This window comes from Vidua macroura, chromosome 22 (assembly GCF_024509145.1).
Source record: "Vidua macroura isolate BioBank_ID:100142 chromosome 22, ASM2450914v1, whole genome shotgun sequence".
Classification (NCBI taxonomy): domain Eukaryota; kingdom Metazoa; phylum Chordata; class Aves; order Passeriformes; family Viduidae; genus Vidua; species Vidua macroura.
Genome location: NC_071592.1, coordinates 3,750,615 through 3,767,286, shown reverse-complemented (window position 1 = coordinate 3,767,286; position 16,672 = coordinate 3,750,615). Strand labels below are relative to the sequence as shown.

Genomic DNA, 16,672 nt, shown 5'->3' with positions numbered 1-16,672 from the left:
CTGGTTGTTGGATAGATTTTTTAATTGATACCGTACTTCCATGGTACTAACTACTTACACGGAGTTTGGCTGCAGAGCCTGTACAATTCCTACATTCCAGCACGTACGTTCCAGTATCATTTTGAACCGTGGGTTGGTTTTTTTTTTGTGGTTTTTTTTTTTTTTTTTTGCGCACAGCGCAAAGTTTCTGACAGTCGGGACAACTCCTAAAACAAACCCACAATCCTTCCCCCACCCACCCCAGAGTCACCTCAGCCATCAGCCCCCTGCTTCCCGGGCTCTGGAGGGGATTCCAGCAGGGAAGCACGTGCCTCTGGTGGTTGTAGGACCCGTTCCTGTGCCGGGCTGAGCAGAGCAGACCCTCGTTCATCATCACTTGTGCACAGGAATTGCAGGACCCGGGTGGGGACAACACACCCCAGGGTTTTAGCAGCTTTCTCCAGCCCTGGAGCAGGTGGTGGGAGATGAAATCCCACTGGAATGGTGATGCCCCAGAGGTGCCACGGCCACGCCAGGCTGCTTGTGGGAGGCTGTGATGCTGCTGCTGCTCTGCTGCTCTTCCCTCCCTCCGCGTCCAGCCCAGAGCCAGGTCGGTGCTTCCACCCCTGCTCTCCAAGGGCCATTCCCCAGGAGGTGGGAATGTGGAGACAGGGATGACGTGCATGGCGCAGGCTCCACCTCCCTGCTGGATGGAGCTGTAACAGCTGCTCTCCCACATCCTAATTCCACTGGGCAGCTCCAGGACCTGAGCTGCACATCGGGGTTCGTTCCCTCCCTACTCTCGGGGTTGGGGTCAGGGAAGGTGGCCTTTAACATTAGCAATGGAATTGGCCTAAATGAGTGAGGTAACAGAAACGGCCAGAGGAGGAACCTCCTCGAGCCATGTGCAAATATAATTCCTTCAGCAGAAGGAAGTCCTTTTCCCTACTGAAAAAAACAAAATAAAATAAAACACATTCACTTGAAGAGCATACAGACTGCAGGAGGGGAAGGCAGGCAGGGACAGCACCAGGTCAGACCATCTATGACACAGGTAATGATTGTCCAGCAGCAGAGGTGGGAGGGGACAGGGAAAAGCCATAGCAAGCACTGCAAAACGTGTGGGAGAGGAGGAGGGCGTGGCACGCCACGGATCCATGCTAAGAGAAGCCCATGCTGTCTGCCTAGACCAGGGAATGGCCTTGAGCACAGTCACCCAAGACACGAGAGTATTTGGCCAGTGTGCACGTCCAGAAAAAGAGGTTTTATGGCACAGAGAGCCTCGTGCTGAAAAGACTGAAAAGCCCAGAGATCAGAGCGTGTCCAGTGGGGAACAGGCTGGAAAATCAGCACAGGAACCACTCTGGCACAGGTGTTCTGTGAGCCACAGAGATCAGACAGCACAGGAACCACCCTGGCACAGGTGTTCTGTGAGCCACAGAGATCAGGCAGCACAGGAACCACCCTGGCACAGGTGTTCCATGAGCCACTTCCCTCTGGGGCTTTGGTTCCAGAGTCTCTGTTCTGAGCTGTGTTTTAAGCAAGCCCTGCCAGGTATTTTTGGTGGTGCTGAGACTGAAAAGACGAAGCCAGAGTCCAGGGGGCTGTGCCATGGACCAGTGGCAGCCTGGCAGAGATCCGTGGGGAGAGCCCCTCGGAGCTGAGCAGGCAGTGCAGAAAGCACTGATCTGTCAAGAGCTGGGGGTGGCAGCAGCTGCCAGGGCAGACAGGACAGAGCTGCCCCCCCGAGCCAGGCACTGCTGCTTTAAACAGTGATTTTAAGACTGATTTTCTGTGAAAGGTGGAACCAGACAGCTCCAGCTGTAAATCAGGAGTTTGTTGCTCTGCTCATGGGGAAGGTGCTGCCTGACAGTGCTCCTGGGGAGAGCAGCTGCTGCAGCACGCCAGAGCAGATCCAAAAGGTCTCAAGTACCCTGACCAAAAGTGTCTCCAGCCACTCTCTGGAAAAGAAACTTCTTGCATAAAGGTAAGAATAAGCTCCTATGTGACTACCAGGACAGTGCTGAGGAGCCAAGGAGGCTAAAATGCCTGTCCTTATCTACACCCAGGTGAGCTGCTCAAGCTGTCTGACAAGGACATGGATTAGCATTCCAGGATTAGCATTCCTAGAGGGGATCTCCCAGTGCATGCCCTGTTATCTCAGAGGCAGTTTTGTGCCTTCAGGGCTCCAAATCCAGCAAAGCCTTGTGCTTTGAAACCTTTCCTCTCCCAGCCCAGGGTCATACTGCACTAGAGACATTTCCTGTGCCTAAGGTTTCTGTTTTTAAGATCAGAAGCATCCAAGCAGGGTCAGGTGTCAGCCAGCAGACAGGGACAGGTGTAAACACAGCCTGTGTGTCACACAGGCAGCTCAGGGGACATCAAAGCCATGTGCCTCTCTTTTCTTCTCTTCTCCCAAAGCACTCAGGGAGGCAGGAAGGGTTCACACAGACGTTAGTACGAGTTCATGGCACAGTTTTGTGACTGAAGAGAGCCTGGAGTGCAGAGCACCCAAAAAGCTCATTATCCTGTTAACCACAGCTAACTCCTCCCCACTGCAAGTGCCTCTCTAGCTCCATTTCCCCCTGTTTACCATCTGGAGTGTGCAGGGCCAGCAGTGCCCCTGCCTTGGGCAGCTCACCACCTGCAATAACCTGGTTTTTGGTCCTTCAGAGACTTCACAGGCAGGTGCTGCTGTAGAAAGCTCTGGTCTCTGCTCAGGGAATGCCTGCTTGCACAGCAGTTATCCAGAACTCAAATCCTCTCATCCCAGCTGCCAGAACTCTAAGATAAGCTAAGCTAAGGTGTGTATTCATCAGGGCTGAGGTTGTGCCAAGGTAAGATCAGTGAGGATGTCACAAACTGGTGGATCAGAGCCTCCTGCTCCCCCTTCTCCCTCCTCCCAATAGGAAGCATCTTCCTTGGCAGGAATTAGGCTACAAGCTGTTGGCATTACTTTTGCATGCTTGGCTGGAGAAATGCCTTTTAAAAAAATAAAAATAATTTTTAAAATTCCTGCTTTTGTGGTTGTTGAGATCCTGCAAATCAAACCCCTCCAGATGTGTAGGTGGAAGGGTCAGACTGGGAGGGGAAATGCACCTGTGGAAATAATCTGGTGAGTGAGCAAGGGGAGAAGCAAAACCCTGCTGGTGGAAGCCAGGCTTGGCTGTGAGTGCTGTTCCCTCTGTAACATTATTCAGGCCTCTCATTCCTAGAAAGTGTTACTGATCCCTCCAGGAAATGTAATCCAAAATTGTCTCTGGCTCCAGAAGGAATTAACCTGTCAGCTGGGACTGCTCAGGGGCAGCTGGTTCCTATCCCAGCTCTCCAGAGGAAGTGAAAACCCTCCAAGGTTTTCTTTTAACCATCCAGGGTTTTCTTTAAACCCTTAGTGCCTTAAGACCTTGATTTTCCCCTTTTTATTACTACTGTGAGAGATTAAGAGGCAAAACAAGATTGTGAATCCCATCCAACTCCAAGCCAGACTGGCTGCCAAGTGGGAAAAAGAAATAACTAGGAAAAAAAAAACAAAAAACAAAGGCCTCAAAGAGAAACCTCCCTCAGTGTGAAGGACACTGCAGCACCAGGTTCTGCCCTTGTGCTCCTCCTGAGGGATTTCACATTGCTGAGTGCCAGGATATGTGTCAAACAGGTTAAAACCCCGCTTTAATGTGCAGGTAGGACAAATTTCAGTGTTGAGATTGCTGCAGCTGCCTGGCCTCACACTGATTTAACAGAGCTTGGGCAGTTCTGTCTCTGGGGCCCAGCCTGAGGGAACATCCCGAGGCTGCAGCTGGAAATCTGCACAGGAGAAAGGATTCAGGGTGAGAAAAAGGGTTCCTTGCCTCCCTAACAGAGAGAATGTGAGCAGCAAACACTGATCAGCAGCATTGATCTGTGACCCTCTCTGATTTCTCAGTCTCCAGGTGGAGGAGACCCCACATCCCAGGCTCCTCTTTCCTGGCAGGGTGGATCCCAGGGCTTCCTCTGGGTCGTCCTGCTTGGTGCTTGAAATTAAATTCTAGAAGAGGGAAATTCCAGCAGCAGGGGAATTCTATGTGCTTAGTAATTGTGGGAGTAACTAAGAGGGGAAAGGGGACTCTGGGACAGTCTGGCAAGTCACAGTGGGGAAAATGAGCCCCAGGAAGGCCTTCCCAGGCCCTAGCACCTCAATTTCATGGTACAGCAGCCATTCCAGCAGCCTCCGTGGAAGAAAGTCAGGGAGCAGTACAGTAGTCAGCAGCATTAAATTAAATAAATAGTCATAAATAGCCTTTACTCTCTGGTTTTCCCCAACTGGACTTTTCTTTCACAGTCTGAAATGTCCTTTTGATAGCCTGCCTCCATCCATGCTCCTGTACATGTGAGGCATGTGGAGAAATCAGCAAGTTATTCCTGCATCCATTGCCTTTCCCTGGTTGGAAAGTGGGAGCTTAGAGGGTTTTCCTCAGGCTGCACTGAGGATATTCTGTGCTACAGAATGGTGTGAGACCAATTATTCATCCAGGAGGAGCTACAGCTGCACCATTTCCAAACTGGGAATGTGCAGCTGCCTCCCTCCTGCCAGTCAGAAGGTGGGAAAATCCCAGTGTTGGACAAGGTGGGACTCACATTCCCCTAACCTACCTGGCTGGGAAGAGGCCAAAGCCTTTATTAAACACTTCAAGAAGCAGCCTGCTTCCCCATTCCAGTCCCCGTGGAGTTTGTGCATTGCACAGCACAAGCTGCCCCTCTTCCCCATCTGGCTGCTAATGGAGTCTGGAATTATCCCCAGAACAACTGAAAATGCACACTGGCTTTTTTTTAGTGCAGCTCTACCACCTGGCTGCCTCCCAGGGCTGCGCTAGCCAGCTGATGGAGACACCCCTCAGGTGCCTCACAGCCAGCTCTGCCCAGCCACCCTTGGAGGGGCCCTTTTTCCTTTCCTCCCTGTGACCCTTCCTGACCTCTCCTGGATTTTTGGAAGCCTTTTTGTTCCACAGATGCAGTCATGTAAATATCCACAGTGATGGCTGTTGCTGCATAGATACAATTATGGAAATTTATCCCAGGCAAGGACAGGAAGCTGTTGCTTTTCCCCCTGTTTTCCCCCAGATTTTACAAGACAAGGGCTGGGTGAACAAACAGGAGAGCGATTTGCTGAGCTGGGTAGTGGGAGTGCTTGCAAATCAATCTTAATTTTGGTTTTCTGTTTAAATTTGGGTCCTCCCACCGTGGTGATTCCAGCACCGATGCAGACCTGCAGCACAGGGGTGGCTCAGCAGCAGGGGCCCAAGCACAGAGAAAGCAGAGAACAGGTAAAGGGGACACTGTCACAGGTGTGGCTCTCCCCTCCCCACTCACCTGGGAGGCAGACACTGCCCTGGCTCTCACTGCAGCACGCAGGGCAGGAGGCAGCCCACGGGGCTTTGTGGAAGGGACTGCAGCTCGGTCACCTCTGTCACCTCTGTCACAGGTCACCTCTGTGCTTTGCTCTCTGAGCCAGCCTGGCCGCCCTGACAGCAAACTCCTGCTCCCAGGAGGGGCCAGCCAGGGGGATCTGCCCTCCACAGAGCCACAGCAGCTCCCCCTCCTCTCCAAAGCAGTTTTGCAAGGGATTGACTGTGATTGCCAAACCTCTGTGCCCCGAAGGCAGCACGGTGAGGGAGGTGACAGTGTCCCCTTTGGGAGATCAGTAGAGTGAAGCAGGGACCTCCATGCAGGGAGGGGATGGGGACGGGCAGGGGGGGCACTCACGCTGATGCTTCCCTTTGAGACAACAGAAACAGACCAGACAGACAGACAGACAGGAATATTACAGAGGAGCAGTGCACGAGCCCAGGGAGCAGAGCTGGGCACGGCCCTGAGCACACCTCAGTGCTGGGAGAGCACAGCCCTCCCACACACACACACCCCCCACACTCCCAGAGACCCTCCAGTTCAGCCAGTGTTGGAGGTCACTCCTTCCCCTCTTTAGGCTTTTTTTCTTTTTTTTTTTTTTCTCTTAAAATCTGTATATAATATATATATTTATATCTGTATATATATATATATTTATATATATATTTATATATCCTATTTACACATATTGCACACCGTCCTCTGGCCTCCTGCATTCCTGCCTGTTAATGGAAACGTTTCCTTTTCTCCTCTGGATCTGACCCGAAGTCCCGGGACCCGATGCCATTCTGGAGATTTATTAGAGAATCCTTCATCTGCAAGACAAGAGATTTCTCCACTGTGCTGCTACCCTAGAGGAGAGAACTTGGGGATTTCCTTTTTCCTTGCATAAATACATAACTGTATATTGATACCATAATTGTGGTTTTGGGCATGGGGAGTCAGGGCTGGGATGCACAAATGGGGACTGGGAATGTGGGGCAGGAGAAGGGGTGAGCAGAGTACAGGGTAAGAATAAACACCTGTGTGACTAGCAGGACAGTGCTGAGGAGCCAAGGAGGCTGAAGTTTGTCCTTATCTACACGCAGGTGACCTGCTGGAAGTGTCTGATAAGGACATGGATTAGCATTCCCTAAGTTCTCTCTCCTGAGGGGAAAGCAGCTCACATTTAGGGACTTACGAGGGAGCAGCTCTCATTTCTGGCCTGTGCTCTCAGCAGCCCTGTGTGCTTTTTAGGGAGCACACCCTGAAATTCCTGGACTTATGAGGGAGCAGCTCTCATTTCTGGCCTGTGCTCTCAGCAGCCCTGTGTGCTTTTAGGGAGCACATCCTGAAGTTCCTGGCTTTGTGCTACGAGAGCGTGCCCCCTTCCTCCCTGAAAGCTGCATGTAAATCCAGGGTTCAGCTCAAACCAGTTTGCTCTCCAAACTGGGATGACAGATTAGATACCAAATGTGCCAGTATCAGGTTTTTGGCCCTGTAGGGTTCTCTCCTTGACGTGCATGGACCCCTCTGACAGGAGAGAGCAGCCGTGGCCCCCTGTGACAGCCCTTGTGGTACCCACCAGCAGCAGGAGATGGATCTAAAGGAGCTGGCACACCTGAGGGGCTGTGGTGGAAGCAGGAGATGCTGAAGGAGGGGGAGCAGGACTGGGAGGACACCCTGGTCACAGCCCTGCCTGCAGCTGTGCAGTCTCACCTGGTCCAGGAGCATCACGGAGGATTTGATGATCTCGCGCCATTTCTGCAGCTCTGAGTCGTGGTACTTCTGCTGGGACTCCAGCAACTGGGCCCACTCTGTCTGAGACTGGGGTAACCTGCCACAAAAACACAGGCAGGGATCATAAAATTACAGTTTGTAAAGAGATTTCCCTTTCACAGAATCCCCAGGTTGGAAGAGACCTTCAAGGTCATCAAGTCCAACCCAGCTCCAACACCTGAACTCAACCCTGGCACCCAGTGCCACATCCAGGCTTTGTTAAACACACCCAGGGATGGTGACTGCACCACCTCCCTGGGCAGCCATTCCAGAACTTTATCACCCTTTCTGTAAAAAACCTGTAAAAAAACCCAACCTGTATTTCCCTTGGTGCAGCTTAAGGCTGTGTCCTCTGGTTCTGTCAGTTCCTGGAGAAAGAGCCCAGCCCCAGCTGAGCACAGCCACCTTTCAGGGAGTTTAGAGAGTGACAAGGTCACCCCTGAGTCTCCTTTTCTCCAGGCTGAGCACCCCCAGCTCCCTCAGCCGTTCCTCACAGGGTTTGTGTTCCAGCCCCTCTCCAGCCTCGTTGCCTCCTCTGGATGTTCTCGAGTGTCCCAAGGTCCTTCCCAAACTGAGGGCCCAGTGCTGGGCACGGCACTCGAGGTGTGCCCTCAGCAGTGCCCAGCACTGGGGCAGAATGAGCTCCCTGCTCCTGCTGGCCACACCACTCCTGATCCAGGCCAGGAGCCATTGGCCTTCTTGGCCAGCAGGGCACACTGCTGGCTCACGTTCAGCCGGCTGTCAGTGCCCCCAGGTCCCTTTCTGCCTTTATTGTGAGCAATTGCTACTCTGGCTCTGTTTTCCAAGCCTTTCCCTTCAGGCCCATTTAAACCCCCAAAGCAGAACTGAGGGGAGGGGAATCAGGACAGATGGAAGCATTCCAGGTGCTTGGATGGGTTCAGGTGCTTCCACGGCAATCGTGGCTGCAACACAAAAATTACCCACGTGGAGCCACCCACATAATTCCAGCACTTGCACATCACACTGTGCAACCAGGATGTAAGTTCTGTATTTAAATACTATGGTAGTAGTCTAAAAAAAAGATAAAATCACCTAAAGTACCTATAATCACTTAAAGTATCTATCTGAGGAGTAGTAGCAGGGCCGGTATGGGGAAGATAATAATTCTCTTTCCTAATGAGGAAAAATGATACAAATAGGGCAAAAAATTCCAACACAGTGGTAGCACATGGCTATGAACGCTTGAAGTGCAGCAAGGGAGCAACTGGGACTCCAAAAAAAGGACACAAGGGGACAAAAACACCTCAGAAAAGTGGATGCAGGATGTTCTCAGCCTCTAAAAATAGACCAGAGATCATTCAGGCAGGACATCTGCATCCACACCTTCCAAAACACAAACCTGACAGACTGTGTGTCCCAGGCCCAAATTCTCCTCTGATACAAAGGGATCATTCTAAGATGCTGCTTCCCATACAGAGGGAAGTGTGGCCATCAAAGGAGGGGAAGTGACCTCCTCAGCCCAAAATTGCTGAACATTTATTCACAGAGCATCCTCTGTGGCCTTAACTCTGCTCTTCAGCTGCAGGGGAGATGCACAAAGCCCTTCAGCTTCACCTGTTTTACCCAAAAGTGAGAGCCCGGAGCTCTGGTGTGACAGGAAAGCCTCTGACACCCAGGAAAACCAAGGAGAGCCCCAGCAGGTGTGGCTGTACCTCTCCTGCAGCCTCAGGCCCTGCCACGCCGTCAGCGTCTGCGTGGTGTACTCCAACATCCAGAGTTTGTAGAACAGCATCATGTTGAGAATGACCAGCAGCACCAGACTGCAAGGAAAGCAAGAAAACAGCCACTTCAGGAGCATCCCACAGCTCACTGCTCGCCAGGAGCACCTGGGACAACACCCAGCCTTCAGGAAGGTGTCTGAGGCCCAGTCCATGCTGTGAGTGGGGATTTAATCTGAGTGAGCACCCAAAACTTCACCTCGTGGAGGAAATGTGTGAGCCAGGAGGACAGACAGACAGACAGAACAGGCTGGGTGAGTGGATGCGCTGAATGCAGAGAAAGGGAGGGAAATGGGAGAGTAAAGAGATAAAAAAAAGAGAGAGACAGTACCTGAAACAGATCCTAATGGGAGCAGGGAAGAGAAAAGACGGAGCAGCTGCAGGTTAGAAACGGACTGACACAAACTGGGCTGGGAGGGGGAGGCTCAGACAGTGCAGGAGGTACGGGGGGAAAGGAGCAGAGGGAAGAGAGGCAGGAAGGACAGACAGGGATCCGTGAGCCTGCACTGCTGGTGAAGTGCCCTCAGCACAGCTGAGCTCCTGGGGACAGCAGGTGGCTGTGCAGGCACTGACACACACACACAGTGTTCATACACACACACAGTGCTCACATCCTCCCTTCCCCATCCCAGAGAGGCACTGACACACACACAGTGTTCATACTGTGTTCATACATGAACACTGTGTGTGTTCATACACACACACACAGTGCTCACACACACACACACAGTGTTCATACACACACACACAGTGCTCACACACACACACAGTGCTCACACACACACACAGTGCTCACACACACACAGTGCTCACACACACACACAGTGTTCACACACACACACAGTGCTCACACACACACAGTGCTCACACACACACATACAGTGCTCACACACACACACAGTGCTCACACACACACACAGTGCTCACACACACACAGTGCTCACACACACACAGTGCTCACACACACACACAGTGCTCACACACACACAGTGCTCACACACACACAGTGCTCACACACACACACAGTGCTCACACACACACAGTGCTCACACACACACAGTGCTCACACACACACACAGTGCTCACACACACACACAGTGTTCACACACACACAGTGCTCACACACACACACAGTGCTCACACACACACAGTGCTCACACACACACACAGTGCTCACACACACACATACAGTGCTCACACACACACACAGTGCTCACACACACACAGTGCTCACACACACACAGTGCTCACACACACACAGTGCTCACACACACACACAGTGCTCACACACACACAGTGCTCACACACACACAGTGCTCACACACACACAGTGTTCATACACACACACAGTGTTCATACACACACACAGTGCTCACACACACACACAGTGCTCACACACACACACAGTGTTCATACACACACACAGTGCTCACACACACACAGTGCTCACACACACACATACAGTGCTCACACACACACATACAGTGCTCACACACACACACAGTGTTCACACACACACACACAGTGCTCACACACACACACATACAGTGCTCACACACACACATACAGTGCTCACACACACACAGTGCTCACACACACACACACAGTGCTCACACACACACAGTGCTCACACACACACACACAGTGCTCACACACACACACAGTGCTCACAACCTCCCTTCCCCACTCCCAGCGAGGCACTCACACACACACACACTGTTCACATCCAGCCTGCCCCATTCCCACCCCAGCACTGGGAACACACCCCAGCCAGGCCCTGCCCAGCTCCTCTCACCCCCACCATGCAGGGGGGCATTTCTGCTCCTCCCCAGGAAGAGATTCCAAAATGCCAGGCTGGTGCCTGGCTCTGAATAGTGCAGTTATTTTGCTGGAAGAATGGCCCACTATGACCAGATCAGTCAGGCGGATGGCAACTGGCCAGAGGAATATTCTGGCAACATCACAGAGGGTTCTGTGACCCAAGTGAAGCTGTCAGGAGACGTTGGCACAAAGCTTTGGTACCTTTGTGCTATGTTCTCATCATGACAGAACCTTACACCACCTCATTCATCACTGGCTGGGTGCTGCTGCAAATCTCAGCATCTGTGCCCCCTCTGGGACCAGGGAACACACAAAGGAGCTCACCTTGAGCTGTCATTTCAGCCCTGAAATCCCAGCTTCTCCCCACCTCTCTGAAAGCCAGGTGGAGATTAAGGAAAAGCTGAGCCCAAGTCAGAAAAGCCTGGATTACTGCTTTAGACTGCTCTGCTCCACAGCACTGCCCAATGAGCACTGCAGCACTAAAGGAAGTCTGCTGTCAGCCCAAGGGCAGAGGAACAGTAAAAACACTGAGTTTGGGTATTAAACTGAGCCACAGGGACGTGAGGGGCCCATTCCCAGCTCACTTGGAGAGCACATCCCACCAGTCCTGAAAGGTGTGGCAGGAAAGACCCAAACCAAACAGATCCTGCTGCTGAGCTGATGAAATCACTCCAATCCCTCGTGCTTCAGCTGTTTCTTTACTTATTGTGCAGAAATCTCATCTCTCAAGGGTCCAGCTGCTTTCTGGCTGTACCTCTTATCAAAATCACTGCCCAGCACCAGACATGGAAAGGTTTTGCCTGACCAGATGTGACAGAATCCTCACAGACACTGAGCCCTGTTGGGGTAGCCCAGTGACTCCCAGAGAGCTTTGCACAGTCACTGTCTGTGACAGCAGCTGGTGTGTCAGCAATTAAATCACTTGTTTTAAATTAGCCACACACACACAGCTTCTATGTGTTATTAAAAATCTGTAAACTGCATCCCTGAAGTAAAAGAAAAAAAAAATAAAATGCTTATACTAGTTGGATTTTTTCTCTTGTAGGTATTGAGTCCTCTCTTCTTGCACAGCTGCCTCTGTCCTGATTGTCACTGTCCCAGACAGGTCCCAGACCTGCCTTTAGGACACCCAGAACAGACCCATACTTGGCTAAAACAAGGGCAAAACCGAGGGGAAAGGAGAGAAGGGAGCACAGAACTCCAGGAGCACAGATAAACCAAAGGTGTTTAATGCTGGCTGGGAAGGAAAGCAGAAAAAAATCATCACTTACACAAAGCTGATGACAAGGAGCAGCTTGGAGACACTCTGCAGGTGGAAGCCACTGGGGCTCTCCTCAGGGATGTGCCGTGTCTGAGTGGAACCTGAGGAGATGGGATGCATTTGGGATGAGAAACAGGGAAGGGCAACCCTGACGCTGTTGAGCCAGGGACAGGCGAAATGACTCGCACGATTTCAGAAGGCAAAATGAGCCTTTATTCAAAAGCACTTCTCTCTTTTATAGAGAACATCGTGAACATTCATTCCATTGGTCTTAGAGTAAAAACATTTCACCTGATTGTTACACTGGACTTAGGTCAGTGTGGTAGAACAGATCTATGAACAATGTGAATGGAAAGCAAGATAATAGATTGTTTATAGATTGTTAATAGATAAAAAATAATAGATTGTTTACATTCCTCTCGGACTTCTTCCCAGGCTTAGCCTGGCAGAATCTTTCTCTTTTTCTCTCTGACTGAACTGAGAATTTCCACACAACCCCTGCTCCTCTACCCACCCCTCCACCTCACCCAAACAACCCCAACACTGCCCCTCTGTGACAACACCCCTGTTTGTCCCCATGCCCAAGGCCCTGCAGCTGCTCACCTGCCACGTGCTTGATTCGATGGGCAACCTCCTCATCCGTGGGGGTGGTCACGGGGCTGAGCACCTCCTCCAGGTGTGGCACCCTCAGGTGGGCGTGGGCGCGTTTCCGCCGCCGCACCGTGGATTGCTTGCTCACCTTCTCTTTGGGGGATTGTCTGTGCACCTCAGCCAGGTACGTGCTCTCTGTTTTGGTCAGCTCGCTCTCTGCAGCACCAAGGGGGAGCATTAGAAGTGTGGCTTTGCAGAGAGAGAAAGGTTTAAGCCCTCTGCTGTGATGCCTTAGTTTATTTTAGTCAATATTTTCGGTATTATTTATGTTAGTTAATGTTTTAGTTATTATTTATTTTATATTTTCCATCTATTTGTAACCCTGCAGTTCTTTAGTGTAGAACTCCAAACTCCACACCCAGTGTGAGCTGCTGCTTCCCCATTTGGGGCAGACACAACAATTCCTCTCCAGGCCTGGCAATCAAGGACCCCTCACTGCCTCAGGCCTGAGAGATGGAAACAAAAGTGAGCTGGGGGAGCAAACTTGGGGTAAATGACTTCATTAGCTGAAGCTGTAATTGGCAGATTCACCCCCAAAATGCAAATGGACCAAACTTATAAAAGTGTGAAACCCATGACCCATCATCCATTTTTGGGTGTAGCCCCTGGGGGGCTTCATCTGCCCTAAATGTACCTGAAGACCCTTCAATAAATAGAACTGCTTTTTATTCTCTTGATTTTGTCTGGCCTCTGTTTTTAGGCAGCCCCAAAAAGGGCATCAGCTGGCAGAGTCTGAGAGATTTGTGCTCCACATTCCTCGCCCCTTTTACCAAAATTTGACCCCAAACTGCTGGACAGGGAGCAGGATTTGATGCCCTGATTAATTCCAGCAGGTAATTTATTCCAGCTGTGGTAGCCCCTTTTGTAAGCCACCCCAAGGCTGGATCACTCTGCCCACTCGCAGGGAAACACGAGTGCCACCCTCATTGCCCACTCTCATTGCCACTCTTACCCAAGTGACGGAAATAATCTTCCAGGCCGCTCCAGAAATTCTTCTCAATGAAGGATTTCACCAGCCCCCAGGGCTGTTTCCTGTAGCGTAATTCTGTGGAAACCCTGTGAGGAGGAAAAGGTCAGTCATTCCCCTGGTTTTGCTTCCTGGGGGTGATGTCAATTCACCATCTTTGTCAGTGTAAATCCAGGAAATAATCATGTACACTGCTATTTCTGGAATGCTCTCAGCCCTTCACGTTTCCAGAGGAGAAGCACTGCTGGAAAAGTCATTCCAAAGGCAGGAAGAGCCTCTCCCAAGAGTACTGCAGGGCCACACAGCAGACATTTGGATTATTGAAGTCACACAGATATAGCTTTGCCCAGTGCCCAATTCCTCTGTTTAGTCCCAGGAAGTTCATCCTGTGCTTATCACAGTCTGCAGTGATAACAGGCTCTGCAAACCCCTGCATCCAAGAGAGAGGCAAGAAAAACCTGTAAATCCTCTCCCTGATGCAGCTGTAACTCCTCTGCACTGATGTCAACCCAGCAGGTGAAAATCCTGCCCCGACTCTTGGTGACAGGAATGTCCCAGCAACAGGACAAAGAAATAACCCCCTCAACCCCTCCTGACACATCCCAAACAGCAAAAAACCCTTCCCAAAGGTGCCTTTTGCCCATCATTCACTCCCCAGGAGAGGTACCTGAGTCGGCTTTTGTTTCTGGCGACACGAGTCAGCGTGTAGCGGTTAATGGTGTAGAAATAATCGTGGTAGGGGACGTCGTGAGTTAGCACCTCTGCATCTATGACATAGCACTCGCTCTCCTGGCTGGCTTTGTACATTGTCTGCAGGAAAAACAGCGTGCAAGGCAGCTCTGAGTGTGGTCAGGATGCTGCTGGGAGAGACTGGCACCTCCAGCAGCACTTTGCAAACAGGAGACACCCCCACGCCCCAGCCCCGCCTCTGCAGCTCTGCTGTGAGCAGCTCACCCCGAAGGGAAGGCAGAGGAAAACAAGGGTTTCACCCAGGTGCTTCTCATGGGCACATTTTAACAGGGGCATTCAGCTCCTGCCTCCAGGATTTTGTAACAGAGGTGTTACACACAGTGCCATGTGGGGACCTCTCCAAGTAGAGCCTCTCTTCTGGTGTCTGCCTTGTCAGGGACCCACCTGAGGTTTTAGCGTAAGTTCTAGCTAATACATTTTCTGGCATACATGATTCTGTGATTCTAAACACCATAAAAGCACATTGCTTTCTTCTTTTAAGTGCTTCTGATGTGCTTTTCCCTTTGCTCCAGAGCAAAGCTCGCCCAGAGGACAGACAGACAGTTCAGCACAGATCCCTGGACAAAGCACGGCTTTCCTGCAGACTATTCCCACTCAGCTCTGCAGTGGGGGACACACAGGGGGTGCCTTGGTGCTTGGGCCAAACTCAGAATTAAATTTGTTTATCTGAGAGTGGGCTGTTCCCTTTGTTCATCCCATTGCTCTCCCTTTTCCTTTCTGTTCCCTTCACCTTTCCTGCCCTCCAGCACCTCCCCTCACAAGTCCCACCTTGCTGCTGGCATCCTCCTCTCTGAAATGTGCTGCTCAGACCCCTTTTCCTGGCTCCCTCTTAGCAATCCCTGAAGCTCACTCTCAGTATTTACCCTTGGCCACTTGAACACATCTCTGGACATGGAAAGATGCTTTTCCTCCCTGCTAGATACAGCCAGCCTGCCTCCTCCCAGTGCATTGCAGATTTTCCCTTTTTTACCTTTTGAAAGAGATCGTCTCACTGTCCTCACCACAATAAAAAATCCACAACACCCTGCAGGGCTGTGAGAAGGACTGGTCAGGCAGTATCTGACTTCCTTGAGTAATATCTGCTGGGCTGAGCACAGCTCAAAAAACACCAGTTTGGGTGAGAAAAACACTGCCTTGTTCACCAACTCAGCTGCTTTTGGGAGGAAATTTGTGCTGCTTTCACTGCAACCCAAATGTCACTGTAAGATTAACTATTCACGGCTGCAGTGATACTGGGCAGCAAGTTAAATCAAGGAAATGTGAACAGGAAAATGGACAGGGATAATGAAAACATGCTCAGGACAAGAAGATAACTCTCAGAGAAGTTCCTACCAAGCATCCCAGCCCTGCTCCACTGTCACCTACCTGGGTCTCAGTGACTGTGGCAGTTTTGGGGGCCAGAGGGTTGGTGAGGGTGATGGTGTACAGGATCACTCTGGTCTGATTGCCATTTTCCTCCTTCTTCCAGGGGTGAAAGATAATATCTGAGAGGACAAAACAACACTGCAGTCAAGTAACTGGGGAGGGACTGGTCAGTCCCCTGGGGAAAGGCATAGCCATATAACCAAGCTGGGGATGGGATTTCCTTCCCCTTGGGGAGCCTGGCTGCTCTAGAGCTCAGCTGAGTGTGAAACAAAGGGCTCCTGTGCTAAAAGTGAATATTTTCCCCTCTTTCAAGTGCAGGGAAAGGGGGAGAGCCTGGGGATTTACCTCCTTTAGCAAACCTACAGTTACAGGGAAGGGACTATGACATGCCAAGGGATTCTCTCTGCAGCTCTGTCCGTGTCAGGTGTGGAGCTTTTCCCTCACTCTGTTAAGCCTTGAACAGAAGATCAGGCCTTAAGTGATGATAAAAAATAAGAAAAACAGCTTTTTCCATAAAAAAGCTGTTCCAGCTGTTAGAAGATGAAAACAAATGGGCACACAGGTCCTGCTGCTTTTGGCTACCGCCAGCCAACGTTATCCCAAAATCTGCTCAGAATGTCACCCAAGCAGGTGACACTGTACCTCCAAGGCAGAGCCCTTCCCCCTGCAGGCCTGGGCAGCTCCAGCAGCAGCAGCAGCTCACCAGAGAAGCGGCGCTGCTCCATGAAGTCCCTCTGGAACTGGGAGTCCGTGAAGAGCAGGTCGTAGAGCTTGTCCACGCTGAAGTTGAACACCTCGTTCACGTACTGGCGGCCGTTCAGGTCCTCGTAAAAGGCTTGGACTTCCCCTGTGGGGAAAGAGAGCCTCAAGGTCCAGCCAGGACCCTCCAGGGCAATCAAAAATGTGCTTCCACAGCACCAGGACTGCAATATTTCAGAAGGAACCAAAAGGAAGGACTTCAACTGATGCCTCACATTTAGCTTTTCTATTTTTCACATTCTG

General features: G+C 51.1%; 1 protein-coding gene and 1 long non-coding RNA gene across 3 annotated transcripts in view; one reads left to right on the top strand and one right to left on the bottom strand.

Annotated features, from left to right (window-relative positions):
* GRAMD1B (GRAM domain containing 1B) overlaps positions 1 to 16,672 on the bottom strand; it is a 50,447-nt gene continuing 33,775 nt past the window's right edge. For both annotated transcript variants that reach the window (XM_053996818.1, XM_053996819.1), the window contains 9 exons: positions 16,374 to 16,517; positions 15,671 to 15,789; positions 14,223 to 14,365; positions 13,541 to 13,644; positions 12,541 to 12,744; positions 11,948 to 12,038; positions 8,790 to 8,897; positions 7,057 to 7,174; positions 1 to 6,173 (listed from right to left, as the gene is read on the bottom strand). In XM_053996818.1, coding sequence (XP_053852793.1) covers positions 6,084 to 6,173; positions 7,057 to 7,174; positions 8,790 to 8,897; positions 11,948 to 12,038; positions 12,541 to 12,744; positions 13,541 to 13,644; positions 14,223 to 14,365; positions 15,671 to 15,789; positions 16,374 to 16,517 — 1,121 coding nt within the window. In that variant the 3' untranslated portion in view covers positions 1 to 6,083. The remainder of the gene's footprint in view (positions 6,174 to 7,056; positions 7,175 to 8,789; positions 8,898 to 11,947; positions 12,039 to 12,540; positions 12,745 to 13,540; positions 13,645 to 14,222; positions 14,366 to 15,670; positions 15,790 to 16,373; positions 16,518 to 16,672) is intronic.
* Positions 12,636 to 13,263, top strand: LOC128817918 (uncharacterized). Its single transcript, XR_008440343.1, has 2 exons — positions 12,636 to 12,712; positions 12,917 to 13,263. It is a non-coding gene; the product is annotated as an uncharacterized LOC128817918 (long non-coding RNA).